This window comes from Buteo buteo, chromosome 11 (genome assembly GCF_964188355.1).
Source record: "Buteo buteo chromosome 11, bButBut1.hap1.1, whole genome shotgun sequence".
Classification (NCBI taxonomy): domain Eukaryota; kingdom Metazoa; phylum Chordata; class Aves; order Accipitriformes; family Accipitridae; genus Buteo; species Buteo buteo.
In genome coordinates, this window is record NC_134181.1 from 23,257,823 (window position 1) to 23,283,193 (window position 25,371).

Sequence of the window (25,371 nt, forward strand, 5' to 3'; positions counted from 1 at the left end):
TCAGCTCTTGTTGGCAATGGCATCTTGTAACACCTTTCACATCTTGTTCACCACCACTCTTTCTGCAGGTCAAAAATTTCCAGATTAGCTGTGTGCTATGGCAAGAATTGCTTTTTCCCCTTAAGCATCATGTTGTCCACCTGTAATAATCTGGGTTTGGGCCTACATAATTGTGATTTTCAGTGGTGTTTAAAAAAAAAATAATGGTGGAAATAATCTTTGTAACCCTCAGATTTGAGTGATTGGGGAAGGCTGCTCAGTTTCATAAGCAAAGTGTTTAAAGAGTTTATGAAATACAGACTGGGGGTGTCTATACACAAGCTTACCACCTTGCACGGCTACTTGCACACCCATTTTTTCTTTCAGAAGACAACGTGGCCATTGTAGCCCTCAGTGTTACGTGCTGTGAAGGTGTAACCCTGGAGCTTTGTGTCTATAAACAGTCAAGCACAATCCATGAGACGTGTCTCCCAAAATCTGATTCTGCTTCAGCTTTCCTTTCCACCAGTGCTTCATCCCATGGTGCTTAATGATTTGTGGGCAAAAATGTCATTTGGGATATTTTTCCTGTCCCCTGCCTCCATTCAGTGTCCTAGAAAATACAGCCCTGCCCTGGTTTCTAATCATGGGCATGAAACACTGATGAAGCTTTATGCTGAGGATCAGTCCATGGCACTTAACCGCAACTCTTGGCTTCACCTTCCTGAGGTTTTCCTGGCTTTGCACCTCTCACACGAAATGATGGACCAGCAGCCTGGTGTTAACAGCAGGGTCCTGTGCAGCTCCCAGCCCTCCCCGACCCTGCAGAAGGTCAGCAGCCAGGACATCTCTTCTGCCCAGCTGAAGGGGTTGTGTCCTCCCCCTCCTTGCAATGCAGACATTGTTTTTCATCTCCCTTACTTATTTTGCAGTGACCACCAGCATATTTGGAAGCTGACAAGGTATTAAGGGCTTGGCAGATCAGTATCTTCTCCCTGAACCCTCCACTCCCAACCACCTCATTTTGGAGCACCTGCAAAGCCCGTGGGGCTGAGAGCATGCTGTAAGGACTTACAGCTTTACCTATGGGCAAGGGTAACCTTCCCTGTGGGTCCTTGACCTATGGGTCAGGATCTGGCCCCACTATCACATTCCCAATGAAGCACGCCGTAACCAGGCATAGTTTGCTCCAAGCCTGGAGAAACACATGCCTGTGGCAAAGGAGTTTTTTGGTCGCACAATGCCCTGGGCTTGTAGGATCTGCTCCTTGGGCTGAAGAATCAGGAAAAATTCAAAGAGCAACTTTTGGCAATGAGTCTTTATTATAAATATTTGCTCCACTGGGCACATACCGGTAGGGCAGTGACAACGGGAGGGACTTGGTGGCCGGCTGGTCCATGCTGCTGTGACACCTGGTCCAGCCAGGGTACGGGCTGGCTCCACCTGCAGTGACAGTGCCCACCGCCTTGGGACCCTTTGGAGATGTGCCGTGAGCGCCGTCTGCTCCCTCCAAAGATGGGAGGACTGGACAGGCGGGTCAGATGGTGGACGGCAGAAGGAGGATTTCATTTTTTCCTTCGAAGCTTTTTCATGGCTCTCATCACCCAGGGCTTCTTGGGGTCAGCACAGACCTTGGCACCGTTGGCAGCTACAATCCTGCAGTGAGAAAGTGAGGAAAGAGAGTGAAAACATGAACCACAAGCCATTCCCTTCCCATGCATGACTTCTCCCCTTGCTGTGTGCAGGCTCATCCTGGATGAAGGCTTGGAGCCATCTCCAGCAGCCTGTGCCCTCCTCAGGCTGACGGTGCACGTCTGAGTCTTCCCAGACCACTGGCATTAGCAGAAAGCACCAAAACCTAATTTTTTTTCCCTCTGCCCACCCCACGGAGCTACTTTCCTACCATAGCTCCCCCCACCAGGCACATGCTCCCAGCTGGGACCCAACCGTGACGCCGTGCTGGAGGTGGGAGGCAAACCCCAGGGGTACTCACACAACTGCAGGCAAGGAACAGTCGTTGGATGTCTCATAGAAATTCTGCATGTGTCGGATGGGTTTCTGTGCATGCTTGAAGCAGCATTCAGTGGGCGTGTTGTAGGCTGTGAAGGGAAGGGAGAGATGTTGTGAACGCCCTTGGCAGCATTTTGCAACTAATTGCATCGCCGGACAATGACACTGCAGGATGTCGAACACAGGATGGAGGCGGTGGAGCTTCTCAGCAGCTCCCACAGCACCCCATGGCAGGGATTCATTTCCCTTCATGGCAGCAAGCACAGGACTGGGAAATGTGGTCAGCAGTGGGGAGGGGAACAGTGTGGGACCTGGCACCCCACAGCCCACATTGCTGCAGCTGCCAAAGTGCACAGTGAGGTTGGGGTGTTCGGTCTGGGGACGAGGTTTTGTGGGTTTTCAAGGCAGGAGCACAACTTGCAAGGTGTTTTGGGAGGCTCCAAACAGCTGCACATGCTCCCCCCCCTCCAAGCACTTGCTCATCCAGCTGAGACCTGGGGAATGGCTGCCAGCATCTCTTCCAAGCTCCTGGAGCATCTCCCCAGGGCTGGCTTTGCTGAGGCCACCCAGCACCCTCTCCGTCCTTCCCCGCACCCCGGGACGTGCCGCCCTGCCCCGACCAGGGGGTTGCTCCTCCTGCCAGCAGCACTGTCCCTGCTCCCTGCTGGGGTTTCTTGCCCAGCGACCCCAACGGGACATCCCCAGTGGGGACCCCAAGCCCTGACCTGCAGCGGTGACCCATGAGGTGCCTTACCTGCAGCACAGTGCAGGGGGAAGGTGAGGAGCAGCACGAGCAGCAGGACTGTCCTTGCAGCGAGCATGGTGGCTGCGTGAGGGCTCTTCTTCCGTCCTGCTTTGTGCCAGCCTGCCCGGTGTCTGTGGCTTTGGCTCTCACTGCACCGTAATTTATCCTCTGCATGTCATCCACTTTAACTGCTTTTCCAAAAATTTCAGACGTGTTCTCAGAAGTCTCTTCCCAGGGAAAACGGGATTTCTGTCGTCTATTTTGAGGGCACATCCAGCAGCGAGTGGAAGAGGTTGAGGAGCGGGGCAGCCACTTCTGCTTTCTGCGGAAAAGCCACAAGGCTGCAAGGGGCTTCCAGGAGGCTATGGGGGAACTGAAATTTACCCACGAAACCAGATTAGAAGCAACTTTCTGTGAAGCCAAGACATCAAGTCTAACGCTTGCCTGCTTATTTCTAACAGGACAGACAACCCAAACAAAATCTCTGAGCTGGAGCAGGTCATTGACGGGTTTGCTGAGTCATCAAAAGCAAGTGACTAATGACTCCCCTCCAAACCAGCCTCCCCAACCCCCCTGACCATAGCAAAAGCATTGGCTTAGGCAGTGAAGCACTGGGGATGGGATGGGATGGGACGGGACGTCAGGCAGAAAAAGCCACACTGGACCAAACTAGGAGGGACCCCAGAGCAGGGGGTGGCAGAGATGCTTTTAGTGGGTTCAGGAGACTTTATAGAGGGGGAAGAAATGGGGCAACAGCAGCAGGGTGGCTGAGGAAAGTCTGGGTCTGATCCCAAGTCTGAGCCCAAGCATTGCCTCTGCCTCCCACACCTCTGACGGCATCGAAATGAGGGTCAGAGGGATGGAGCTTTGTGGTCATCAGTGCACAGGCAGCTCATTTCTGCAGAAAGATGGGACAAACCCTACCACAACCCCAAGAGAGCCATCCCAGACCCCAGAGAGGACCCCGAGGGCAGGAGGGGTGGGTGGCACAGACCCCACTGGCAGCACTGTGGAGTACTGGTGGACATCAGCCCAGCTTCCATGCAGAGATCTGCTCCTCAGGAAGGTGAGATGCAACTGCAATCTGCGTGCGAGGAGGGGGTGATGACCCAGTGGGAAGCCAAGTGGGATGATGGTGAGCGGGAACACGGGAGGGGATATGGCTGTGGCTTGGGGATGAGGTAAGGGGGGGCTTCTCAGAGAAGGCAAAAGGTGGAAATGGACTTCCCTGAAGATTATCTCATGTTTGCACTTCTCTGGAAGAAGAAAGGAGAAGGAAACAAACCAAATGTGCTGATGAATCTGTTTTGGAAGCTGTGATCTGCTGGCCATCATGTCTGGTGGCCTGGCACAGCGGCAGGGTGGCTATGTGGAGAGCTGGGCATGGCACTGCTGGTTTCTAATGCCTCTTTCCCCAGGAAAGGGCTCTGCAAGAACAAAATACCCGATATGCAGCCCCTGAGCCCCCTCCTACAGTCTCTGCATCCCCCTGGCTCTCCCACCTTCCCTTCTGCAACTCCTGCCATGTCCCCAGTGTACAGACCCTTGAGCCCAGCAAGCCACCAGGGTCACACCACCTCCTAGACATCGGTTAAAAGCGAAAGGCTGTAATTAAGGGAGAACTGAGCTAATGGCTTTTTCCAGCTGACATCTGCTGACATGCCAAACTCTGAGCTCCCTTTTCAGGCTTGTCTGAGGCACAGTTGCTCCTCCTTTCCCTTAGCTAATTAATCCTGTTCCCAGTCCCATCGGAAGTGTTAGTAGATGCCTCCACTGCTCCACTGCTCTTCCTAAAGCAAATCAGTGCATGTATTTGAAGTATTTGGGGTATTTGAAGGCCCAGAGAGGACCCAAGAGGGTCTCTGGAGGACCAGGCTTTCCTCTGTGTCCCTGCCCCAGCAGAGGACCTTTGGGCTTAGCTTTAGTCTTCTCCAGCCCCTTCAAAACTGCCATGCCTGGGGTGCTCCTGGCAGTCTCCTGGGCCATCCCCACGGGCAGCACAGCCTCTTCTCCAGGTGTGGAGCTCCAGGGCCTTCCCCAAATTTGCCTGGTTAGGCAAATGCAAAGACATGCAGCATCTGTGTAGAGAGAAGAGAAGGGACAGGCTGCTCACATGATTTTATTGATGTCCAGACCAACTGCAACCTCACTATAATTTATAATTGAATACAAACTATCTGACTGAGGGAAAACTCTACGTTAGAAATTAAAATGGGTAGGCACAGACAAAAAAAAATAATGTAGAGATGGGAAATATTTTCTGACTCATACAATGGGGTTTTTTTGAGTGGGTAATCATAATAATTTAACAGGATATGTGAATCCTCTGCATATAATAAATGACAAAGAAAATGGAAGAACACAAGGCACTCGCACACTGGGGATGCTGCTCTCTGACACTGATGCCACTAAAACCCTCTCTGGAGGAAGTCTTCATCACCATCAGACACAGCCGGAAAGGCAAAGGTGAAACTATAGCAATAACCAAATTTCATAAGTTCACCAGAGCCTTCTGCCATGGCTAGGAATAATAGAATTGGAAAAGGCAGTGATAGCAAGTGTGTCAAGGGAAGTAGTATTACAAATGCTATGGTAGATACCAAAAAGACCTTACAAATAGAGGTGAAATCTAGGTCTCAAATGGTAGTACAAAACCAATTGGCATTAGATGATCTATTAGAGGCCAAAGGAGGGGTTCATGCTCTCATAAACACCAGTGGCTGTTTCTGTGTAGACCAAGACAAAAGAATAGAAACAGATGTAATGACAATCCAAAGCCACCTAAAGTTTTTTTCATAAAATGAAAAAACAAACCCTTTTGATGGGTGGGGTTGGACACCAGGCATTGGCGGATGGTTTGGAAAGGTACTTAAAACGTTGTTCAAGTCTATATGTAGAGGGCTAATGGCTATAATAGTAACCTATATGCCTGTTCAGTTAATAATTGGTTGTGTTAAGGTTATGTGTCTAAGCAGCGAGCAACTACTCAGCAAGCGATAAAGTTGATGGCAATGCAAATGCATGGAAAGAAAAAGAAACTAAAGCAGAAGAAAACCAATTCTTTAATATACAAGTATAAAGGCTGCCCTGAGGTCCCAAGCATCCATGCCATGGCCATTCTCCGGTCCCACGGACCCTGTTTGGAGGAGATCAGAGGTAGAGTGTCTGTGGGGCGAGTCTCTTCCCTGTAGGTCTGGGAACCAGAGGTCGCATGGGTACCAAGAGGCAGGTGGAGATCTCTGGGGTGCACCAGGAGGTGCTTCAGCTTGCCCTTTCCTGACAGCTGTGCAGGACCCTCTGCCAAGGGTTTCTGATGCACATGATGGCATCACAGCCCTGGCAGTGGCGTCACAGCCCTGGTCCTGTCCCCACCCCCAGGTGACAGCAGCAGCAGAGGACTGCGCTGGTTGGAGACCGCAGCTCCAAAGGATGGCCCAATTCCTTGGCCCCTGCCCTACCATGCTGGATGCCATGGCGCTGGTGCCCCACAGCTGGCTCCCCCTGCTCAGGGACACCAGCTGCCCCCTCTTCCTCGGCCCCAGCTTCCTCCAGCTCCCAGTGGCCTGGGCAGCCCCGCACTGCTTGGCGCAGCACCGCCAGCCCATGCCAATGGGTAGGAGGGATGCTCCGGGCCAGGCCTTCCCGGGGAGCTTGGCAGGCAGGACCCTGCTGGGACCTGCTCCTGTTCAGCAGGATGGCCGCTGGCCAGGGGGCTGGCAGCACCCATGTGCACCATGGGGCAGGGGTTGGTGGGACCCATGTACACTGTGGGCCAAGGCACGAGGTCTCTCAATGGGCTCAGCTGGGGCCGAGGCCACAGTGATGCTACTTCTGTGCCAGCCGGTCTCTGCCAGGAGCCGACGCTGGGGAAGGCGAATGAAAGACCAGGATGCAGGTGAGGCCCCGCTCGGCCCTGGCACTGGCTCCTCCAGGTGATGGAATGCTTCGCCTTGCTTGGCTCTGGGCTCTCAGGCACACTGCAGTCACCCCCTGCACCGTGCTGAGCTGGACCTCCCCTTCCAGGTGGAGCCCTGGGGTCTGGGCTGCACCCATGCCACAGCTGTCAGGAGAGGGCACCAAGACCAAGCAAACAGGGTGTCTCCATGGTCTGAAGGCTCCTGAAGAGGAAAGGCAACAGTTTAGAATTCTTCCTCAGACCGAAGCACCTCCTGATCTCCACCTGCTTCTTCGTGCCCATGAGACCTCTGGTTCTGGATGTCAGGGTCATCCCTCAGCACTGGATGGGTTTTGCCTCTGCTGTGAAAGCATCCCTGGAGGTGCTGCAGCCAAAATCCTGTTCCCCAAGGGCTGGGAGCATAGGCAGAGGGGTTGCCAGGGTGGCTGTTGCTCAGGGACTGGCTGGCCATCATCCAGCTAGTGGTGAATGATGGCTTTTGCATCGCTTGGTGGTTTTTGTTTTTTTTTTTTGGCGGTTTTCTGTTTTTTGGTTGGTTGGTTTTCTTCTATTTCCCCTTATTAAACTGTCTCGGTGAAAGAAGGAGGAAGTGGGGAGACATTCAGAGTTATAGCATTTGTCTTCCCAAATCACTGTTATGCGTGATGGAGTCCTGCTCTGCTGGCAATGGATGAACACCTGCCCGCTGGTGGGGAGTAAATGAATACCTTATTTTCCTTTGCTTGTGCATGTAGCTTTTGCTTTACCTGTAAAACTGTCTTTATCTCAACCCACAAGTTTTCTCACTTTTGCTCTTCCAGTTCTCATCCCCATCGCAAAACCCTGGCAGGGATCGCTGGTGAGCTCCCTGTGGCCCCTGGTGCAGGGGGGACTTCCACAGCTGTAGGTGCGTGAATCCCTCATCTGCTTCAGCATCCCCTCTCTGTTCTACCTGCCCAGGGAGCTCTGCAGAGAAATCCTTCCTCTGCAGCACAGCTCAGGTACACTGAAGTCCTGGGGAAGATGTGGCAGCTGGGCTGTGCTCACACATGGCATGCACGGGACAAGGCAAGGGACAAGCTGAAAGCTCTAAGCCCAAAACCAATGGCAGTTTTGCACCTAAAAGCCCTCAGAGGATTCTTCAGCCCCTTTTGGGCCCCCTTGAAGTGAGTACCCAAATGCCCAGGGCACCCACGCAGCACCCTCCCATCCCCCTCCCTGTCTGCCCCAGCAAGACCCATGAGGTTTCAGGAGGCAGTGGGAAGAGCCCCCATCCCACCCCAGCCCCTTGGCTGGCTCCATGCCTCAGCCGGACAGCAGCAGCACAGTTGCTGGGGCTGGGAGAAGAAAGGACACCACTTTCCAATACCACATGAAGTAAACCTTTATTTTGTGGCTGTGCTCAGCAGGAAGGTGCTGACAGGGCTGGCAGCAGCCCAGGATCTGGTGCCCAGCTGGGCGATGCGGTGCAGGGCTCTGGGGAGTCAGTGCCATCCCTCAGCGTCAGGGAGCTCCGCAGGCCTTTCCAGGAGGATGACTATAAACATTCCTTCCCACCAGGATGTTGGGTAGCCTGAACCAGGGTACCCACTCTACATCATGGGGCATGAAGTCTTTTCCTTTTCTGAAGCCTCTCAACCGTTTTCTCCACCCAAGTCATCTGTGGGTTTGCACAGACCTTGATCCCATTCCGGGTCTCAAACCTGCCGAGATGAAAGGCGAAGCTTGGTGAGAAATGACAGCTCTTGGGTCCATGCCATCCTCCCTCCCCTGCTCTCCTTCTCCCCTCCCTTTGGCCCTGCACACTGCCCCTGGGTACTTGCTGTCCTACAAGCAGCTCATCCTGCAGCCCAATGCCTCTAGAGCCTGGGCAGAGCCTTCAGGAGCTGCAGCGGACTTGTGTCCTTAACTCTGCCCCGTAGAAGTGACCAGGCATGTCCTCCCCACTTCGTGCTGGAAGACGGCCACTCATGGAGGCCATACAGACCTGGCCCAGTCCTGTCCCCAGATGGGATGGATGAACTGAACCCGTGGTGGGCCAGGAGGCAGCACAGTGGTGGGGAAATTACCAGGACTTACACAACTGCTGGGGAAAAACACTCCTCGGGAGTTCTGTAGAAACCCTTCAGGTTAGCCAGCCGGAGAGGGGACTCTATGTAACTGAAGCAGCACTCAGACAGTGTGTAAGGGGCTGGAGAAGACAAAGAGAGATGGAAAAGCAGTTTTTAAGACCTTCCCCTGTGACAAGGCTGATGCATACAACGTCCCCCAAGTTCTGTAGACGCTGCCATGAGGAGCCCCAGCTGCCCTCCTTCCCTCCCGGGGCAGGAGGATGCTCCAGCTTATCGTCCAGCACCAACAGCCCTGCAGCTGGCCTCGCCGAAGCCACCCGGCCCTGGCAACGGTCTCGATCCTTTCCCCGCACCCTGGGACATGCAGCCCTGCCCCAACCAGGGGGTTGCTCCTTCTGCCACCAGCACCATCCCTGCTCCACACCAGGGTTTCTTGCCTGACCTCCCCAACAGGAAGACCCTGAGCCCCAGCCCGCAGCGGTGGCCCGTGAGGTGCCTTACCTGCATCACAGCGTGGGGAGAGGGTTAGTAGCATCACGAGCACCAGGACCACCCTTGCACTGAGCATGGTGGCTGTGTGAGGGCTCTTCCTTGCAGGATGCTGTTCTGCCTCTGAAGGAGCTCAACTGTAAGCTCAGGCAAGGAGGTGCTGCAATTTATCCTCTCCACCCCCTCCCCACATTACCCTTTTCCAAAGAATTTCAGTCAAATTCAAGTGAAAGCCCTGTATGTTTTCTTTGGCCAAGGGGATTTCCATGTCAAGTAGGATCTTCAGGGTTACTGACCGAGATGATACCTAGAAAGACTGAACAGACCTCAGCAACTTCTGCGTTCACTGAGACGGGTCTGTGAGAAAGCCGTAGGATCCACGAGGGAAGTGAAATCCTCCTCCATGGAGGCATAAACTGGAGGGTTCCCAAACCCACAGAGAGGGGATTCATGGCCATAGGAAAGGCAAGTCTGGCTTTCGACACAAAGTCACTTTTCAGCCCCAGAGCCAATTTAAATATGCTGGGGACGGTTGGATGGCTTGTGAACTCCCTGCAGAACATTAAAGCAGAAACACAGTGACTGCTGCTGCCACCAGCCTTCCACTGCTCGAAAGCTGCAAGATGTGATGCAATTTCTGGCAGTATTTGACGTTTGATGCTGTTCCTATGGAGAGGAACACAAGTTTTCCACCAAAAGTCCTTGTTTCTAGCCAGGAAGCATGGGGTGAAAGGAGAAGGGGGGTGCAGCCAAGCCCTCCCTTTGCAGATGAGGCTGGCTTAGCCCCTTGGCTTCAGGGCAGGGCAGGAGGCTGAATCAGTCTGAGGGAAGTGGAAGGAAAAGTTGGTGTTCAAAGTTCTTGGGTGTTTTTCCAACATCTTCCTTGCCTTGAAGCCTTCCAGACCCTGAAGAGACCTGCAGAAATGGGGTCAGCCTCTCTGTGTTAACCTGGGGACAGCTTCTCCCCACTGTGCTTGACTCCCCCTTCCTCACCCGGCCACTCAGACCACCAGACCCTTCTGCAGGGCCTTGCCAGTCATGCACAGCCCCTGCTCGGAAGCTTATTTCCCCATTCCCTCTTGGTTTTTTTCCAGGCTGTAGGTGGATGCACGGAGCAGCAGGGTCCCATGCAGATGCCTGGGGCACCATGGTCCCCCCTCATCCACTGTGAGCTACCCAAGGGGCCACCTCAAGCCCTTCTTCACAGTGCACCCCCAGCCACTCTCTGCCCCTTTGGAGCAAGACATTATGCCTGGGACTGTGTCATCCCTGGGTGCCTTTTAAAAAATTTGGGAGAAAACCACCCAGTGTTGAGAACTGCTCTGGTCATGCCCAGGTCTCCTTAACCCCAGCTGCAGGAGGAGACACATCTCCTGCTGCTGAAGGCTCAAGGAGCCCAGGCAGGGTATGCCAAGGCTCTTCCCAACCTAGTAGAAATGATTAAAATACATACTCAGACCTCTGCAGCTGCTGTGCTTTGGCTCAGCTCCTGTGGAGAGACGGAGTCCTTACATCTCAAAAGGGTGACTTGGCCCAGGAGGAGCTGGCATGAGGCCACCCATAATGCACAGCCACCAGAGGACTAAAAATAAAGCATTTCTGAACAGGTCCCAGAGTGCCGTTCCTTCTTGCGAGTGTTCAACCCAGTGACTCAGTGTCTCCCTGGGCTGTCATAAACTCCTCGTGCTCTCCTGCTGATCCCCAAAGGCATCTTAGCACCTTTCCTTTCCCCCACAGCTTTGTGGGTGCTCCTTTCCCTTCTTGTCCACCTCCCCACCTCTTCTCTGCCCCAGGCTCCCTTCTTGCAGACTCACGTGCCTCTCCAAGAGCCTCTCCACAAACCTGGGCCATGGTTACTGGGACCGGAGTAGCCTCCCGTCCCATAGAGACCATCCCAGCAGGCAGCCTTTTGGACACCGTGACACTCTTCGAGCTGCAGCCGAACTGGCAATGCTGAGCTGGGGACATGGGCCATATTGCTACTTCTGATGCATTTTTGTCTTGCCTGTGGTGTGCACAGGAGCAGAGCCACCAAGTGCAGGCGGCATGATGCTGTCATACCCATGGCAGATATCCTCAAGCTGGGGGAAGAGAGGTGCCCCTGCAGCCATGGACCAAGGGAGCGTACAGCCTGCCCTAACCACGCCTGGGGCAAAGCCACCATCCAAGGGCTGGACTGTTATCAACACAGAAGGATTTTGGGGATGGGTAGGCATGGTCTTGCTGCAAGTCCATGGCACGTCTCCCTGTGGCCTGGGGCCTCACGCAGCCACTCCTCAGCTATGGGTCATGCTTTGGGTGGGCAGCCAGGGCAGCATATAGTGCTGGTGGCTGAACAAGTACAAGGGCACCCAGCAACCAGGGTCAGGGAAGAGAGAAGAGACAGCTCTGGATGGAGAAGACCTTGAGAAATAAAAATACTAGTGGAGACCTGCTTCTGCTGAGCTGTGCTTACCTATCTGGCAGAATATCTGGCCTGGGATGTTCTGCTTTCCCTTTCTCAGGTTTTCAAACCATCACTATCACACCCTGGAGACCCTTTGATGTTTATTCTTTAACTTTACTTTTTGGGAAGGAAAAGGCTGATGTGCAGTTGTTAACTGATGAGTGCTGGAAAGCCCCACTGCTGGCCCAAGTTCCCTTTTCATTTGAATGGGCTCTGGAGAATTTGCTTGTTTATATTAAAAAAAAAAAATTGGTTCTTGATTCTACAAGAGGAGGAGGAGGAGGAGGAGGGAAACTTGGGGGACAGCTTTGCCAGCCATGGTGCCAGTGTGGCTGGTGCCCAGAGCTGGGCAGAACAAGCCCCACTCTTGGAAACAGGGTCTCAGCAGATAACTGAGCACATCCAGCTGTGCTGGAAAACACAGCCACATGGTCATCATGCTGCTCAGGAAAGCACAGGCTCTGCACTGCAAAAGCAGCTGGGCTGCCAAGGCAGGAGAGACATGGCTGAGCATCACTGAGTGCCTGAAACCTGTCCCCAAGGAGGTGGTGGGAGGGTTAGAAATAAGCTTTTCCCTATTATCTTCTGTTCCAGCCAGTCACTTTGAGTCTTCTCCATTTACAATATGAAACATTCTAGTTTTTCTTCTATTAAAATCTCAGCTTTCTGAGTGTAAAGCCCTCCACATTTCCCTGGGATGCTCACTCAAGGGTCTCCCCAGCTCCATTTCGAAGCTCTGGTTGACTCATGATACAATCACAAACCAAAGGCGATGCTCTTGTTTCTTCCCGGAGTCAATACTCACCCTGCGACTCCAGGTACGACCGTGCCAGGTCCTACAGCCTGGAAAGACACTTTAAAAAGAGGAAAATGAGAGTCTTTTCCAAAGCCTGCTTCCTACAGCTGGACACTGGGGACCAGCAAGTACTGGAAGCTGGTGATCCAAGCTGCATCCTGTACGGTAAGTCCTGCCCAGTGTCATGAGATGCAGAGGCTGCAGGAAGGATGTGTCCAGGAGCCCATTCCCAGAGGATTATCTGCACTGAGTCACTGGGCAAGCTCACCCACCAGTGCAGGGGACAGAGCAGAAACTCACCACAGCCAGGCAAGGAACCCTCACCATGATGCCCAAGCAGAGAGGCAGGGGTGGATGCACCTGGACCAGAAACTGGAAGTGGCTGCTTCGCTAAGGAAGAGAAAAAAAGTATGTGATGCCCATTTTCTCAAATGCACTGAAAAGGAGACATTTCCCCATTTTTCTCCAGTGAGGTTGATCGGCTGCCTCGAAGTTAAGTGAAGGATGGATCTGGTGTGTCAGGAGGAGCTGCTGCTCCCAAGGGAGATTCTGCACTGGAGAGGCTTCTGTGTCAGGTAGCAATCAGGAGAAATGATGCTTGGTGAGGACTTCACCCTCCCTTTTTCAACCCTGATCTTTTTTGAGCTCCTGGAGTTAAACACAGCAGTGGAGCGCTGCTTCAGCTCAGCTTTTAAAGCAAAGCTGTGATAACAGAAAAAGAATAGGGCATGGAAGCAATTTCAGCCATTTTTAGTGATTTAATTCTGAACAGAATTAGTCCTGATAACTCCAAGGAGGCAGTAGAACAAGTTATGAATTAACTTGTTCCTTAGTTTTTGATTAGGATAAAACCCAGTAATCAGAAAACTAAATTCAGTTCAAAGAATGTGATGAGAAAGATACATTAAGGTCCCTAGATATTGTAATCTAGATATTGTAATAAAAAAGTATTTGTGCCAACTATGGTCTGAGTTGTCAAGCTGACATCACGTCCCTCCTTGGAGGGCTCCTCACCTCTTTCTATTATTTTTTAAAACTTATTTGCTTTGTGGCCTTGTAGCTCACCTGGCAGAATTCAAGCATGCTTCAGAAATGAGGCTTCCTTCGTCACCAGAGATGGTCAATGATGAGGTATGACCCTGGAGAGTCCTGACAATCTCTTTGTTTACCCAATGGGGACTTCAGCTACAAGAGCAGCCCTTGCAGTGATGTGAACAGGGACACAATCCTCATAGAAGTGGAGATTAAGCAAGCGCAAAGCACGGGAGAACCACAGCCACACAGCAGAACTGCAGCTGTGCAACCAGAGAGCCAAAGCAGTGAAGAGGACATTCTGTGTTCTGCTAAGCCAGCATTATTAAAGTGGTGGTACGTTGACTTGACCAGAGGCTGCCCTAAGCACAAGTGCGCTTACGCAACATTTCATAGAAAAACCACCGTGCTGGGCAGGGACAGACATTTCACAAGTCACAATCCAAGTCTCAAACCAGAGAGGACGGAGACTGCAGGGTCTCTGCTTCACAGGAATAACCATGCTCCTCACACATCACCCTGGAGAGAAGTCAGGGCTTGGAGAAGACAAAGGCAGAGGTGTCTCACTGCCAGGTCCAGGCCACAGCGGGGAGTGAGAGGGGACGAGCCAGGAGCTGAGGATGACCCCAGCACAGGCAGCGTCCTCACCAGCAAGGTGGGGTCCCACGGGGTCTGAGCATGGGGGGCAGAGCCAGGGGCTGGTAACAGGGTCCATCAACAGTCCCAGACACACCAAAGTGAGGAACTAGAGCCAGGTTATATTGGGGAGGGTTAGGGGGTGTCTATTCAGCAGGACATGGGAACAGAGGCAGGGCTACAGCACCAAAGGGTCCATCCAGCCAGGCAACAAGATACCTACAGCTTAGGTCTAAGGTCTATCCAAGGGCCAGGGCCAGGGCCAGGACACCAGACCAACACTCTTACAACACTTCCAAAGCAAGGACCAGAGCCTCAAGCCTGAGCTTAAATGGGGCTCCTGGGCTGTGGGCAGAGGGGGGTGTGGGAGGGGGGTGAGTCAATCCACACGTGAGGTTGGTCAGAGTGATTAAGACCAATTAGTGCCCTCAAGGCCTGTCACCCTGCCATCTGATGGATCCTGTGGGGATGGGAATGCATGGAGCTGGGCCTGTGTGGCATTCCATTGACTCCTTGTTCTCATAAGGTCAATCAAAACAGCTGGCTAACAAAGTGGTGGAGAGGGTTTGCACTGGTGTGGGGTTGAAAACCAAATATGTGGGTCAGCGAGGGACCAGAAGGGGCACACCATGACCATGGGCCCCCTGTCTCCTGGTGGCTGGGGGGAAATCTCAAGGCAGAAGCACATGTCTTGCACACAAGGTGCAGAAGGCAAGCCTTGTCCCACCTGAGCATGACAGGCATTACTTGTCTCCTGGGCCAAATTCTGCACCGGAGGCAGCCCACAGACCTCCAGGAGGAGCACGGGAAGGTGCACGGTTAGACATCCTCCACAAAAGGTCCTTCCCTACACTGTCAGACCTAGAGAAGCCAGGGAGCAGCAGCAAAGCCAGCGAGTGTGTGCCACCAGCTGGCCAAGGGACCGGGCATCCAAAAGCTCCCTCAGTGCTCCGGAATCACAGCTCCCCAGCGGCCCACGCTGGCGCCGGCACTTGCTCTGCATGTTGGAAATGATTCATCACTGTCAGGGCTGCCTTGTTTACACAGCCTCCCCCTCCCTCGCCTGCCCTTTCCCCCTAACAGAGAGGAGGGAAAAAAAAAAAAAAAAAGTGTTTTTCTTTCCACAGAGCTTCTTATCCTCAAAATGACCTTTCTGGCCTGGTGATTCATCTGTGGGAAATTTTCACGGCCCTCACCATCCTCCCACTAAGCCGGTGGTGCCAGAGCATGGGGCAGGGTGGCCACATGGCATGGGGCTGGATTGCAGGGGACATGCTCATCCATGACCCTCTTGCTTCTTCCAGCTCCCCACTCCAGGCAAGTCCCTGGGCACTGACTCTTGTTTTGCATTGCCTTTCCCACCTCTCCTTCCTTACACCAGAGAGGAGCATGCAAGAGCAGCCCAAGCCCTTGCTGGGGTGGGAGAGATCCTAGCTCAGCCCTTGCCCTCTCGTCCCCTTACAGAACAGACTTGGAGCACAACGTTTGTTTTCCGTGGGTTGCTGTTTGGCTGTAGCTTTGCTGAAACAAAGCAAAAATTTGGCTGTTTTTTCAGTAGTGCCTTAACAGTATAGGAAATGTGACTCCCTGTGAGAAAATATATTCCCTGCAAATTTTTCGCAAGCCTGAAGCCCTTAAACAGCGAAGAGGTGGAGCAATAGCCCAACTGCATCAACTGTGCTGGCTTTCCCATCTCTCGGCGATGCTGGGATTCCCCCCATGGTACTTAAGTGTATGCATTCATCTCTGCACCTCTGGAGGGACCAGACTTGTTCACCCAGTCCTGGGCTGAATCCTCTGAGGACAAGAGTTTTTAACATAAGGACTTTATTACTTTTACTTCTAAAAAAAGGTACAGAACATATATCTTGCGCACGTACTCATATATATTTGATACACAAATGAATCGGAACCTGTAAAAGTCACTATGTTCTACAGCAAATGACATGAATAAGCCCCAGGAACCAGTGACACCCGCAGGCTCCGTCCTTCTGCATTGGCATTTGCCTCATGCCCTCCCAGACTGCCCATCGCACAGTGTAAAGCAAGGAGGAGCAGTGGTCATCGTCCCCCCCGGGGTTTAACTGCCCCCCGGGGTTTAACTGCCCCCCATGAGGATTGCCAGCATCCTGCCTGGTAGCAGTCTGGAAACAGGAGAGGGGAGCAAGACGAGTAAAAGAACGGATCTGGGCTGGAGGAGCAGCTCCTCCTGATGAGTGCCAGCATGACCATGGCAGCTGGAAGATGGTGGGAGCTGGCTGTGGAGCTGAAACCAGTGTCCTTACAAATACCATGGCGGGAGTTGAAGTGATCAGATCTGCCTGGTGCATGTTCACGTCCCCAGCATCACTCCAAGCTGAGAACTTCACCCATAGCCAGTCAAGACAAGTGTCCACTCCATTTCTGTACTGCCTGGAGAGTGACCCAGCTCCCATGGACATGCACAAGCCATCCAAGACCAGCAAGAAAATAGACAAGGTGTTTTCCAATGTTTCCAGAAATGTCTTGACTCCATGATGCTTCAGTAGCAAGGACAGGACATTACATACATTCAAATGGCTGCAAAACTTTACTACAAAAATAACATTTCTAGTATTTCATATAAAAATAATGCCATAGTACACCACCTCACAAACTGTGAGGCCAGAACCCCAGCCACACGCAAGCGGGGCAGATGGGGAGGCTGTGCCGACAGCCTCCAATTTACCCTCCACATAAATCAATGCCAGCCAGCATTACAGAGCTGGGCTGCACAGGAGTGCTGCTGTACAAGGAGGGGTTTCACCCCAAATTCCTAATTACAGTTAATCTGATTGCATTCTGTACTTGCAAAGCCCGAGATGAATACCTGGCTCCCCTCTCTCAAGTCAACAAAATGCAGAACTAAGGGACTGAATGAAGGCAGAAAACAAACACCACTACAGTCTATCCTCTCCACCTCCAGGGCTGGATGGATGCCCTGAAGGTGCCATCTGATGGATCTAATAGGCCACCTTCCTCTAGCTCTGCTTTACAGCTGACCCATCATTTCTTCTTTGATTATATTGCTTATTATGTGGTTTTGCTTTCTTTTTTCTACAGGCATATTTATACTTTGGGCTGTGATCCACTGAGGTTGGTTAGCAGAGGATCTGACCCTTGATGTGTAGCTCTACCTACAAAGCATCATATCTTGAAGACCTGTGCACGCTCCAGCAAAAATCATACTGGAGTCAATGTTTAATAATGGTTTTCAGGAACTGACCACAGATAAAAGATAAGGCTTACATACAGTAACATCTAGACCTCTAAAAGTCAAAACCAATTTGGGTTAAAAAAACCAGCCTGGTACTGTTATGGTGCTTTAATAGCCTGGTGATCGTTGCTAGCCAAAAAAAGAAAAACTAAAATGCAGCTGAAGTGTACGACCATGAACAGGTACTTTTTGCTTTTTTGTGGATTAGCAAACATGCTGATTTCTAGAGAGAATATGGGACCAGAAGGATGGTACGTCTGCTGTGGTGGAGTAATTCCTATGTGACTAAATTCAGACTTGCATTAAGCTACTCCAAGAGAATATTTCCTGGGTTTTGTGCTTGCAGAGAACAGCAAAAACCCTCCAACGTTATCACATGAATAGCAAAATTATTGGGTGACTCCTTGTTTTCTCCCATTTGCAAAGGCTCCTCCACATTATCCTGCCCTGTTGTTGGACGTGGCTGGACACAGGGCGCATCAGCTGGCAGAAGGGTTTTCTTGCAGTTGATTTGCCAAGAGCTAGGTCTCAGACTAAATAGGCAAGAAGAAATGCCTGTAGCTGTTGGAGAGAAAGGTGGCCCTATTTCAAGAAGATCAATTGTGTGCTGCCAGCTCCTCTGAATGTGGAATCTGTAGCACTGACCTTCAGTCCCCTAATCAGATGCAGTTTTTGTCACCTCTATCTGAAAAGCTAGACTACCCCTTGTGTCTCCACAAGAGTAAATGGGGTATTTGATCAGCCCAAGGAGAGCCAGCATCCAGCTGGCCACCAGCATCAGTCTTGGTCTGACAGAGCAGTGATCTGAAGTGCAAAGAAAGAAGCAACAGAGTTTGTTAAGTGCAAATTTTGTGATTTTGGTGTTAAGATTGCTCAAGGTGGCTGAGCCTGAGTCCAGCAGTGTGTGGGAGTGGGTGGCTTCTCAGCTGGGCCATGATGAAATGCAGAAAAATTCCCAACAGCAATTTGGAAATTCACTTCTGCCCAGCACCTGGCAAAGAGCCACCAAGCAGCTCTAGAACAGCAAGAGCCTTTGTACGTAACAGTACCAGAAGAAAAAAGCATCATCTCATTTATTTCCAATATACAAATTAAATATATTTTTTGACATTCTGCTCTGCAAAAAAATTCAGTTTTCTCTGGTATTTCTATTCCCTGCTTTGCTTCCTACTGGTCACCAGTTGAGCATAAACTTAGCTTTCCTGCAGCAACACACATCTGGTTTAGGCCAAAAATGTCCACACCATAAAGCATTCAGATTACTTCCATTGGATAGACACTGTTTTCATGTCCTCCATTCTGGTAGAGCAACCCCTGTACCATTTCTCTTGACATTTCTTCCGTTTTGACTCCAAATTTTAGATATAGCCACACAATGGCAACACTGCAAACCATCAGACCACCTACCACAGAAACTGGGATGATAAAATGCATCTGAGATCTTGATAAGAAGCTGTGAAGAGGCAGATTGTTTGGTCTTTCTGTAGTTATCTGCACTCTGACTTGGCCTGAGAATGCTTGACTAGTAAAAACTATTGTATCTGAAGGCTCTTGCTTTGCTACAGGCGATGAAGAATCAAATATTCTAGTACCAAAAGCACCTGCAGAAGAACTGGCAACCTTATTGGTATAGACAGAAGTACCTTTGTCTGTGGCAGTTGTGGAGTTTAGAGTAGAAACTGAGGTAGCCTCTGGTGGAACTGGTGTGTCTGGGATTGTGGTGATCTCCATGCTACCCAGGAGGGAGGGGAGATCTGAACTAGAACGGCTAGAATCAGCATCTGGTGCATTGTCTCTTGCACTTGTAGGGTCCAGGGATTCATTTGTAGAAAGTACAGGATGGTCTGATCCTTTAGTAATGGCCATGGGGTCTGAATTTGAGCTAGAAGAAGTGGTGTCTCCAATATGAGCCGTAGCATTTGCGGTACGTCCTACAGGTTCTTCTGTAGATCCCACAGCATTGTCAAAGTTATGCACAAGCGCCGTGGGATATGGGGTAGACTGGCTGGAGACCATGCCTGCTGCAAAAGTTGTTGAAGGTGCAGGAGATTTTAAGGAATCTCTGTTTGCTTCTGGAGTGACTTCTGAGCGGGCAGCAACTTCCTGTATCACAGGGGATGATCCTGCAGGGACCTGGGTGGTGTCCTGCATGGCTGGTGGAGGCTTGCTGGATGCCTCTGTCCTGGCAGCAGGAACACGTATTCTCTCCAGAACTGTTGTGCCAGTCCCCTGGAAGAAACTAGTTGGAGCAGTTGCTTGAGATGGAACTGTAAGACCAACATGTTTCTGAAAAACACCGACCTCTTCTGGTGCCACTGCTGAGGTGGCATCACGTGGAAGTGGGGAGGCTGCGGCATTTTTCTGGTCCAGTTTCTGTACGATCTTCTTCACCCACTCTGCCTCTGGATCTGCACAAATCTCCAGGGACTTGAGAGTAATAAATCTGAGAATAAAAAGGGATCACTTACTGGATAAAGAAAACACTGGTTTAGAAGATCAGCGTGGTAGGGAAGGCACGCAGACAGCAACACGAACTCTCTCAAGCCCATAGTAAACACCACCATGTTGGATGGATTATTTATTTCAGGAAGGGCAGGTGCCTCTGAGATCTGATTGAATGAGGAGCAGCTGAACGTGACTCATGGGTGAAGGGTTTCCCCCCCTGAATTTTTTCTTTTGAAAGCATTGTTCTGATGTTTGGATGCAGTCTGCCTCCAGTGCTCAGAGCAGGAAGCTCTGCAGGCACCAGCTGCCCAGGGACAAGCATACGTGAAGGCAAAACCTTCTGATTTACTCAGTGAGATGAGACTTTCCAAGGTCAGCCCAGCAGGTTCACTTTAGAGCAACCTCCTGGGCTGCAATAAAGTGGTCCCAATGGTGCCTCATCTTCTGGGCAATTTGAAAACAACAATTATCCTGGGGAAAAAAAATGTAGCTTTTCGCATCTCCAGACAAGCTCAAAAGTCTGAATCTGTCTCCAGAGAAAACACCTGCTTTCACAGAAACACGTGAGCTCTTGCCTTGCATGCTTCTGCTGCCCCATTCTGCCAACAAGTACGTCTGTCAGTCCCTTTCCCCATCCATTTATCCCTGTCTCACTCTGTGCCTGAGCCCTTGGTCTCACATGGAGGCTGTTGGTCTTCAAATAGGGAAAAAAAACAACCTGCCCCTCAAATAAATACCAGCGTCTGCTCTGTTTCCAGATTGCTCCTTGCTCCAAAGCAAGGGCATTTGCTGATGGGCTAATGCTTAATCGGGGTTGGAGGGCATGCGGCAAGGGAGGCAGGCGGTGGGGCCGTGCTTACATGACAGCTTGTTTAGTGCAGTGGGGTTCGGTCATGCGGTAGCTCCTTATCCGCTTCGCCGCTATCCCAGATGTAAAACGGCTGCACTCTGTTGAACACTTCAGAGGTGCTTTGGGTTGCCCTGAAATAAAGTTTTCAACATATTAAATGTTGGCTTTTATTAGGTACTATAAAAAACAGCACTGTTTCTTTTTCCCTTTCTCTGGGGAGAAGAAATCCAAAGCTTGCCATGAAAGTTTCCAATCCCTGATAAAATGAGATGAAGACAAATCCCATCAGGGCCACGATTGTTTGTATCACCCAAACAGGTGATAAGATACCCAGAAAACTGCAAAAAAAGTACTGTGAAAATTGTGGGGCTCTTGAGACACCATTGCAGCTTGCCTTACGGGATGTGCAAGCACTGGCTGGAGGTCCTTTGTGCAAGCACCTGGACCTGCAGGTCCTCTCCCGTTTGGGTCACAGGAGGACTGCTCTCAGCATGGTGCCCAGAAGACACATTTCTTCATCCCCCAAAGACCTGCTGCAACTGTCACCAATGGGCTCTTGGTGCAGACAGTGCAGATCAGAGGGCAGGATGCTTGTCCTCCCCTTATCTGGATCAATCCTAACTCTTCCTCCCACGGGAGTTCCCCTCCAGGCAAGCATCCTGCCTCTCCCTTTGCTGGTGTGTGGTCTCTGAATGCCACTTGGACTCAGAGAAAGGGTGCAGGGAAAGAACCTTTTGGTGAATGATACATTGCTCCTGTAGATATCTCAGCAGCCCGGCTTCACAGCACGGTTTCTCACCAAACATCTCTTTTCCATCTCCACCAGAAAATATGGTTTTCAATTTGCAAAGCGTAAAAACAAAACCCCACTTGAACCCTTCAAGGAGAAATGCCAGTCACACCACTGGGGACCCTTCATTTCTGCACCTACCCCCAGCCTCCAACAAGAGGCATCTGCCACGTGAGAGGAGGTTGCACAATGCAGCCTGGCAATTTGTTTCTGACATCCAAGGGGCAAGACTTATTAAAACAAGCCCTGATTTATCTGAGGACCCCTGTGAAGAAAGGAGCTGGAGTCTGGTTTAGATCAGGCAGTCTCTACAAAATGTCATCTCAGATTCCCAAATCAATTTGGTGAATTTGATGCAGTTCAGTTGGGAATGATCCATCCACCAGGTGCAAGAATGAGCATCGCTACAGGAGCACCCTCAGCTCTTTTGATTCATTTACTGGGGAAATGCATGGCTGCAAAGAAATCCCAAGCAAACACTCCTGCCGCCTCTCTACAGAAGCACATTTCAATCTCTAGGTCTCTGTAATGTTAAAGGAAAACTCTTTGTTCACACAATAATGTCTTCTGTGGCACTTTAGGGTCAAGAATAGCTCAGGGGCAACCAACTTCCCAATTAACTCTCATTAGCCAGAGGACATACTGCTGGTGTCCTCCAGGAGCAGTGTTCAACAAAACAGGCACAGCAAAGAGGGCCAGATCCGTCCCTGTGGACAGTCGAGGAGGTGCATGGCAGGGAATGGTCAGAGACTGCTCCCAAAGGCCCTTCTCTGTTAACCGTTAGCTGATTTTACAATTATTGGCACCAATGCAAATGGTTTGCAATTAGCTGAACTCCTGGGGTGTTCTTCCCAGAGCGGAGGAGCTTGGAAAGCACGTACCAAGGAGAGAGCAGCGTTGCAGGGAGCATGGAGCCAGCCCTGGTAGTCCCCCTCCTCCTGGGGCACACAACTCTGCTTCTCTGAGCTGCATCTGAGTCTTTGCCAAAGGGACCTTGGAGACACCTGGGAACTGAGAGTTTACCCATCCAGGACCACCACTCCTCTGAGGCACTGCTCTTGGGAGCCATTGGTACCTGCTTTTCAGCATGGTTCCTCAGGAGACCCTGACCAGGGAGCACCACCAGCCTTTCTTTCTGCAAAGCCAGCCTGATTTCATCACTTTAGAGGAGATGGATGTTTGGCCGCAGGTGAGCAGAGCTAGGCAGTGCCAAAGCAGGCAACGGGTTCCCAGGGCAGGATAAGCTGCCCGGTGTCCCCGTTGCCCACTTTACTCAGGCCAGCCCTGGAGAACCTGCCCGGAGGTGTGAGGAGAGGAAGAAGCTCCATCCCCAGCTGCCCTTCTTGCTGTCCTCACTCCTCTCATCTGGTGGCAACAGGGCACAGATCTTAAGGGCTCTTTGCCCCTCTCCCTTCCCATGGTGGGAATAGACCATTCCTTTGTCCTGGGTGAAGTCCAGCTTTGCCTGCACTGCTGAGAAGCTGGCTGCCAGCCTGGCAACCCACCCTGCTTAACTGCTGCCTTGAGCAGCAATCACTGCTCTGTGCCACAGACGACTTAGACCGAGAGCAGCCCAAGGAGAGCTGCGCCCACCTCCTCCTGGTCCTCTGGCCCCACTCAACACCACCTTGGAGCTCGCAAAGATCTTTATCCAGCGAACAGGAGAGCGTTTCCCACTTGTGCACACACACACGTGCGCACTGCACACATGCACCGCACAGGCACTGGGGCTGCAGGCGACAGCAGCCCCCGCCTCGCAGCCATGGGAGCACCAGCACCCTCAGGACAGGGAGCCTGTGCAGACAGGTAGCCACCCTCAGATGGGCTGCAGCCTGCCCCCACAGCATGTCCCTAGGGGACATGAAAAAAGGGGAAAAGAAGCGCATTATGCTTCTTTTCCAATACGGATCACATGAAAGTCTCTCCAACACTCTCCCCACCTACCCTCAGGAGTGACAAAAGCCATCACGGGGCTGCTCCCACTTCCCTGCTGCCAGGATTGCCTCCCAAACCCAGCCTGATCCTGCTACGAGATCTCCCACAGCCCACAAAGGTCCCTTGGTGCCCACAGCCCGATCCAGCACCGCTTCCCCCCCGCTCCATTCTTCCCTAGCCCCTCGTGAACCTGGCTGCTCCTCCGGGGAGCCCAGGGGGTGGCAAGGGGCACAGTGGCTCACCTCCAGCCAGGGTCGCCAGGCACAAGATCTTCAGCACAAACAGGACCCGGAGAGAAACAGCCTTCATGTTCCCGCGGTAGGAAGGGCAGGCAGGGAAGGATTACAGGCAGTTATTTCCCACTCCTGACTGCTTATTGCATCCTCCAGAACAGCACAGCTGCTGCAGCTCATTCCAGGATTATGAAGCCCTGAGATGGGGTTTTCAGCTGTTATTCTTCTCCCCCCACACGTGTCTCAGGGTGACGACAGGAGGCGGAGGGAAGAGCGGGACAGGGGAGGGAATACTGCCTGCACCAGAGCTAGATGGCTCCTGGAATTCCCCAGCTGCATTTACATCAGCTTTTCTTAGCGCACACAGAGCAGCTCCAGCCTCCTTGGCAAATTATTCAGGCAGGGACTTTCAGGAGTCAGCAGCTCCATCCTCCTCTCCCACTGATGTGTCTCTTGGCCAGACAGCCTGCGCTAAGGCATCACTGTCCTTAGGCTTGTAAAGCTCTCTCCACCTTCAACCTGCAGCTCCCCAATGCACATTAAGCTCATTATTTACCCCTGAATGCAAAAACAGCTACTCCCTACCTTTTTGGCAGACATCTTATAACAGCAGCACTGGTTGTTAGGCCAAAAGAGGTGGAATTTCCTAATCAGGATTACAAATTCATCAACTAGGTTGGTGAGCTCACACAAGGCTGCCTCTTAGAGCATCGCCAAAGCAAGGGGTGAGCAGGGACCCAGTGGCCTCCCCAAGCAGCTCCTTGTCCCTGGGCATGCTGTCTGTGGCATGTGCCTGTTACTACAGCCCTGACTTTTGATATACGGCAGGGTCTCAGCCATCGAGGTCTTGCTGATACTGAGAGCAGGAGTATGAGTCCCCCAGATCTGCAAGCAACCAGGCCAGCTGGGGGGCTTCCTGGCACGAGCACGAAGCCAGGTCTGAAGCGGACATACCAACACGCAGTCACATCCTGCACCTTTATTTTCTCTTTCATCTCAGATCCCAGCAGAATACATAACAATTTTCCCCTGCCAATTCCTTCAACTGAAAGATGAAGATAAGATCAAGACTGAGACAGTGTGGCTGCCCCTGAAATATTTTTTTCCCAGAGTTTTCTTAGGGCTGGTGGAAACCTGGCTTCTCTGTTCTGTGGGAAATTCCAGCAGTTCCCGTTAGGATTTTATTCCTAAAGAGTGAAAACCCCCAAGTTTCCATATGCTCCATTTTTGAAACATTTGGTGAAACTCCCAGCCTGTAACTCCAGCCTTTGCTTATGTTGCAATAGAAAATAAAACCCATTTCAAGGAAAGAAAATAAAATAAAGACCTTGAAATAGTCTGTTTGAACCAGCTGGACCACAACATGCTGCATCTTTTGGGATGCTTTCTGGACCCTTCCCCAAATGGCGTTTTCTCTGGCTGGGCAGAGACTTACAGGAAACTTTTATTCCAGGAACAGGCATTGCCTGAGGCCATCGGGCGCATTGACCGCTGGCAGTGATGGCACAGCCCACACATGCTCACATCTCCCCTGAAGAAACAAGTTCTGCTTCTTCTGCAAAGGTTTTACTGCCAGCAATGGATAAAACTGAGGAAGGGCCCCAGTATGCACATAACGTGGGAGGGTGAGTGCTTTGTTTGCTAAAGGCATGACTTGCCACAGGCATTGTTGGTTTTAAGGTGCAAAGAGTTCTTTGGCAGGCAGGGTAATGCAGCTGCTTTTCCTGCGCAGACTGGGCTAGTGGTGTTTTGCCTGGTAGGGGACTTCTCCAGGACACTCTCA

General features: G+C 51.6%; 2 protein-coding genes across 2 annotated transcripts; both read right to left on the reverse strand.

The window, feature by feature from the left end:
• Positions 1 to 1,279: 1,279 nt before the first annotated feature.
• CCL17 (C-C motif chemokine ligand 17) lies at positions 1,280 to 3,030 on the reverse strand. Its single transcript, XM_075039411.1, has 3 exons — positions 2,744 to 3,030; positions 1,973 to 2,078; positions 1,280 to 1,635 (listed from the first exon to the last, which is right to left on the reverse strand). Exons 1-3 carry the CDS (start codon positions 2,808 to 2,810, stop codon positions 1,545 to 1,547), a joined length of 264 nt encoding a protein of 87 aa, XP_074895512.1. The 5' UTR covers positions 2,811 to 3,030; the 3' UTR covers positions 1,280 to 1,544.
• Positions 3,031 to 15,916: 12,886 nt separating this feature from the next.
• Positions 15,917 to 23,779, reverse strand: LOC142036843 (uncharacterized). Its single transcript, XM_075040513.1, has 3 exons — positions 23,598 to 23,779; positions 20,641 to 20,761; positions 15,917 to 19,778 (listed from the first exon to the last, which is right to left on the reverse strand). Exons 1-3 carry the CDS (start codon positions 23,662 to 23,664, stop codon positions 18,590 to 18,592), a joined length of 1,377 nt encoding a protein of 458 aa, XP_074896614.1. The 5' UTR covers positions 23,665 to 23,779; the 3' UTR covers positions 15,917 to 18,589.
• Positions 23,780 to 25,371: the final 1,592 nt, after the last annotated feature.

Coding starts and splice junctions, on each gene's coding strand:
- CCL17 (XM_075039411.1), bottom strand. CDS start 2,810: ATGCTCGCTGCAAGGACAGTCCTGCTGCTCGTGCTGCTCCTCACCTTC. Junction 2,079..2,743: donor CCCCCTGCACTGTGCTGCAG/GTAAGGCACCTC, acceptor TTCCCTTCACAG/CCTACAACACGCCCACTGAA. Junction 1,636..1,972: donor TGTTCCTTGCCTGCAGTTGT/GTGAGTACCCCT, acceptor TTCTCACTGCAG/GATTGTAGCTGCCAACGGTG.
- LOC142036843 (XM_075040513.1), bottom strand. CDS start 23,664: ATGAAGGCTGTTTCTCTCCGGGTCCTGTTTGTGCTGAAGATCTTGTGC. Junction 20,762..23,597: donor CCTGGCGACCCTGGCTGGAG/GTGAGCCACTGT, acceptor ACTTTATTTCAG/GGCAACCCAAAGCACCTCTG. Junction 19,779..20,640: donor TGCACTAAACAAGCTGTCAT/GTAAGCACGGCC, acceptor TTTTATTCTCAG/ATTTATTACTCTCAAGTCCC.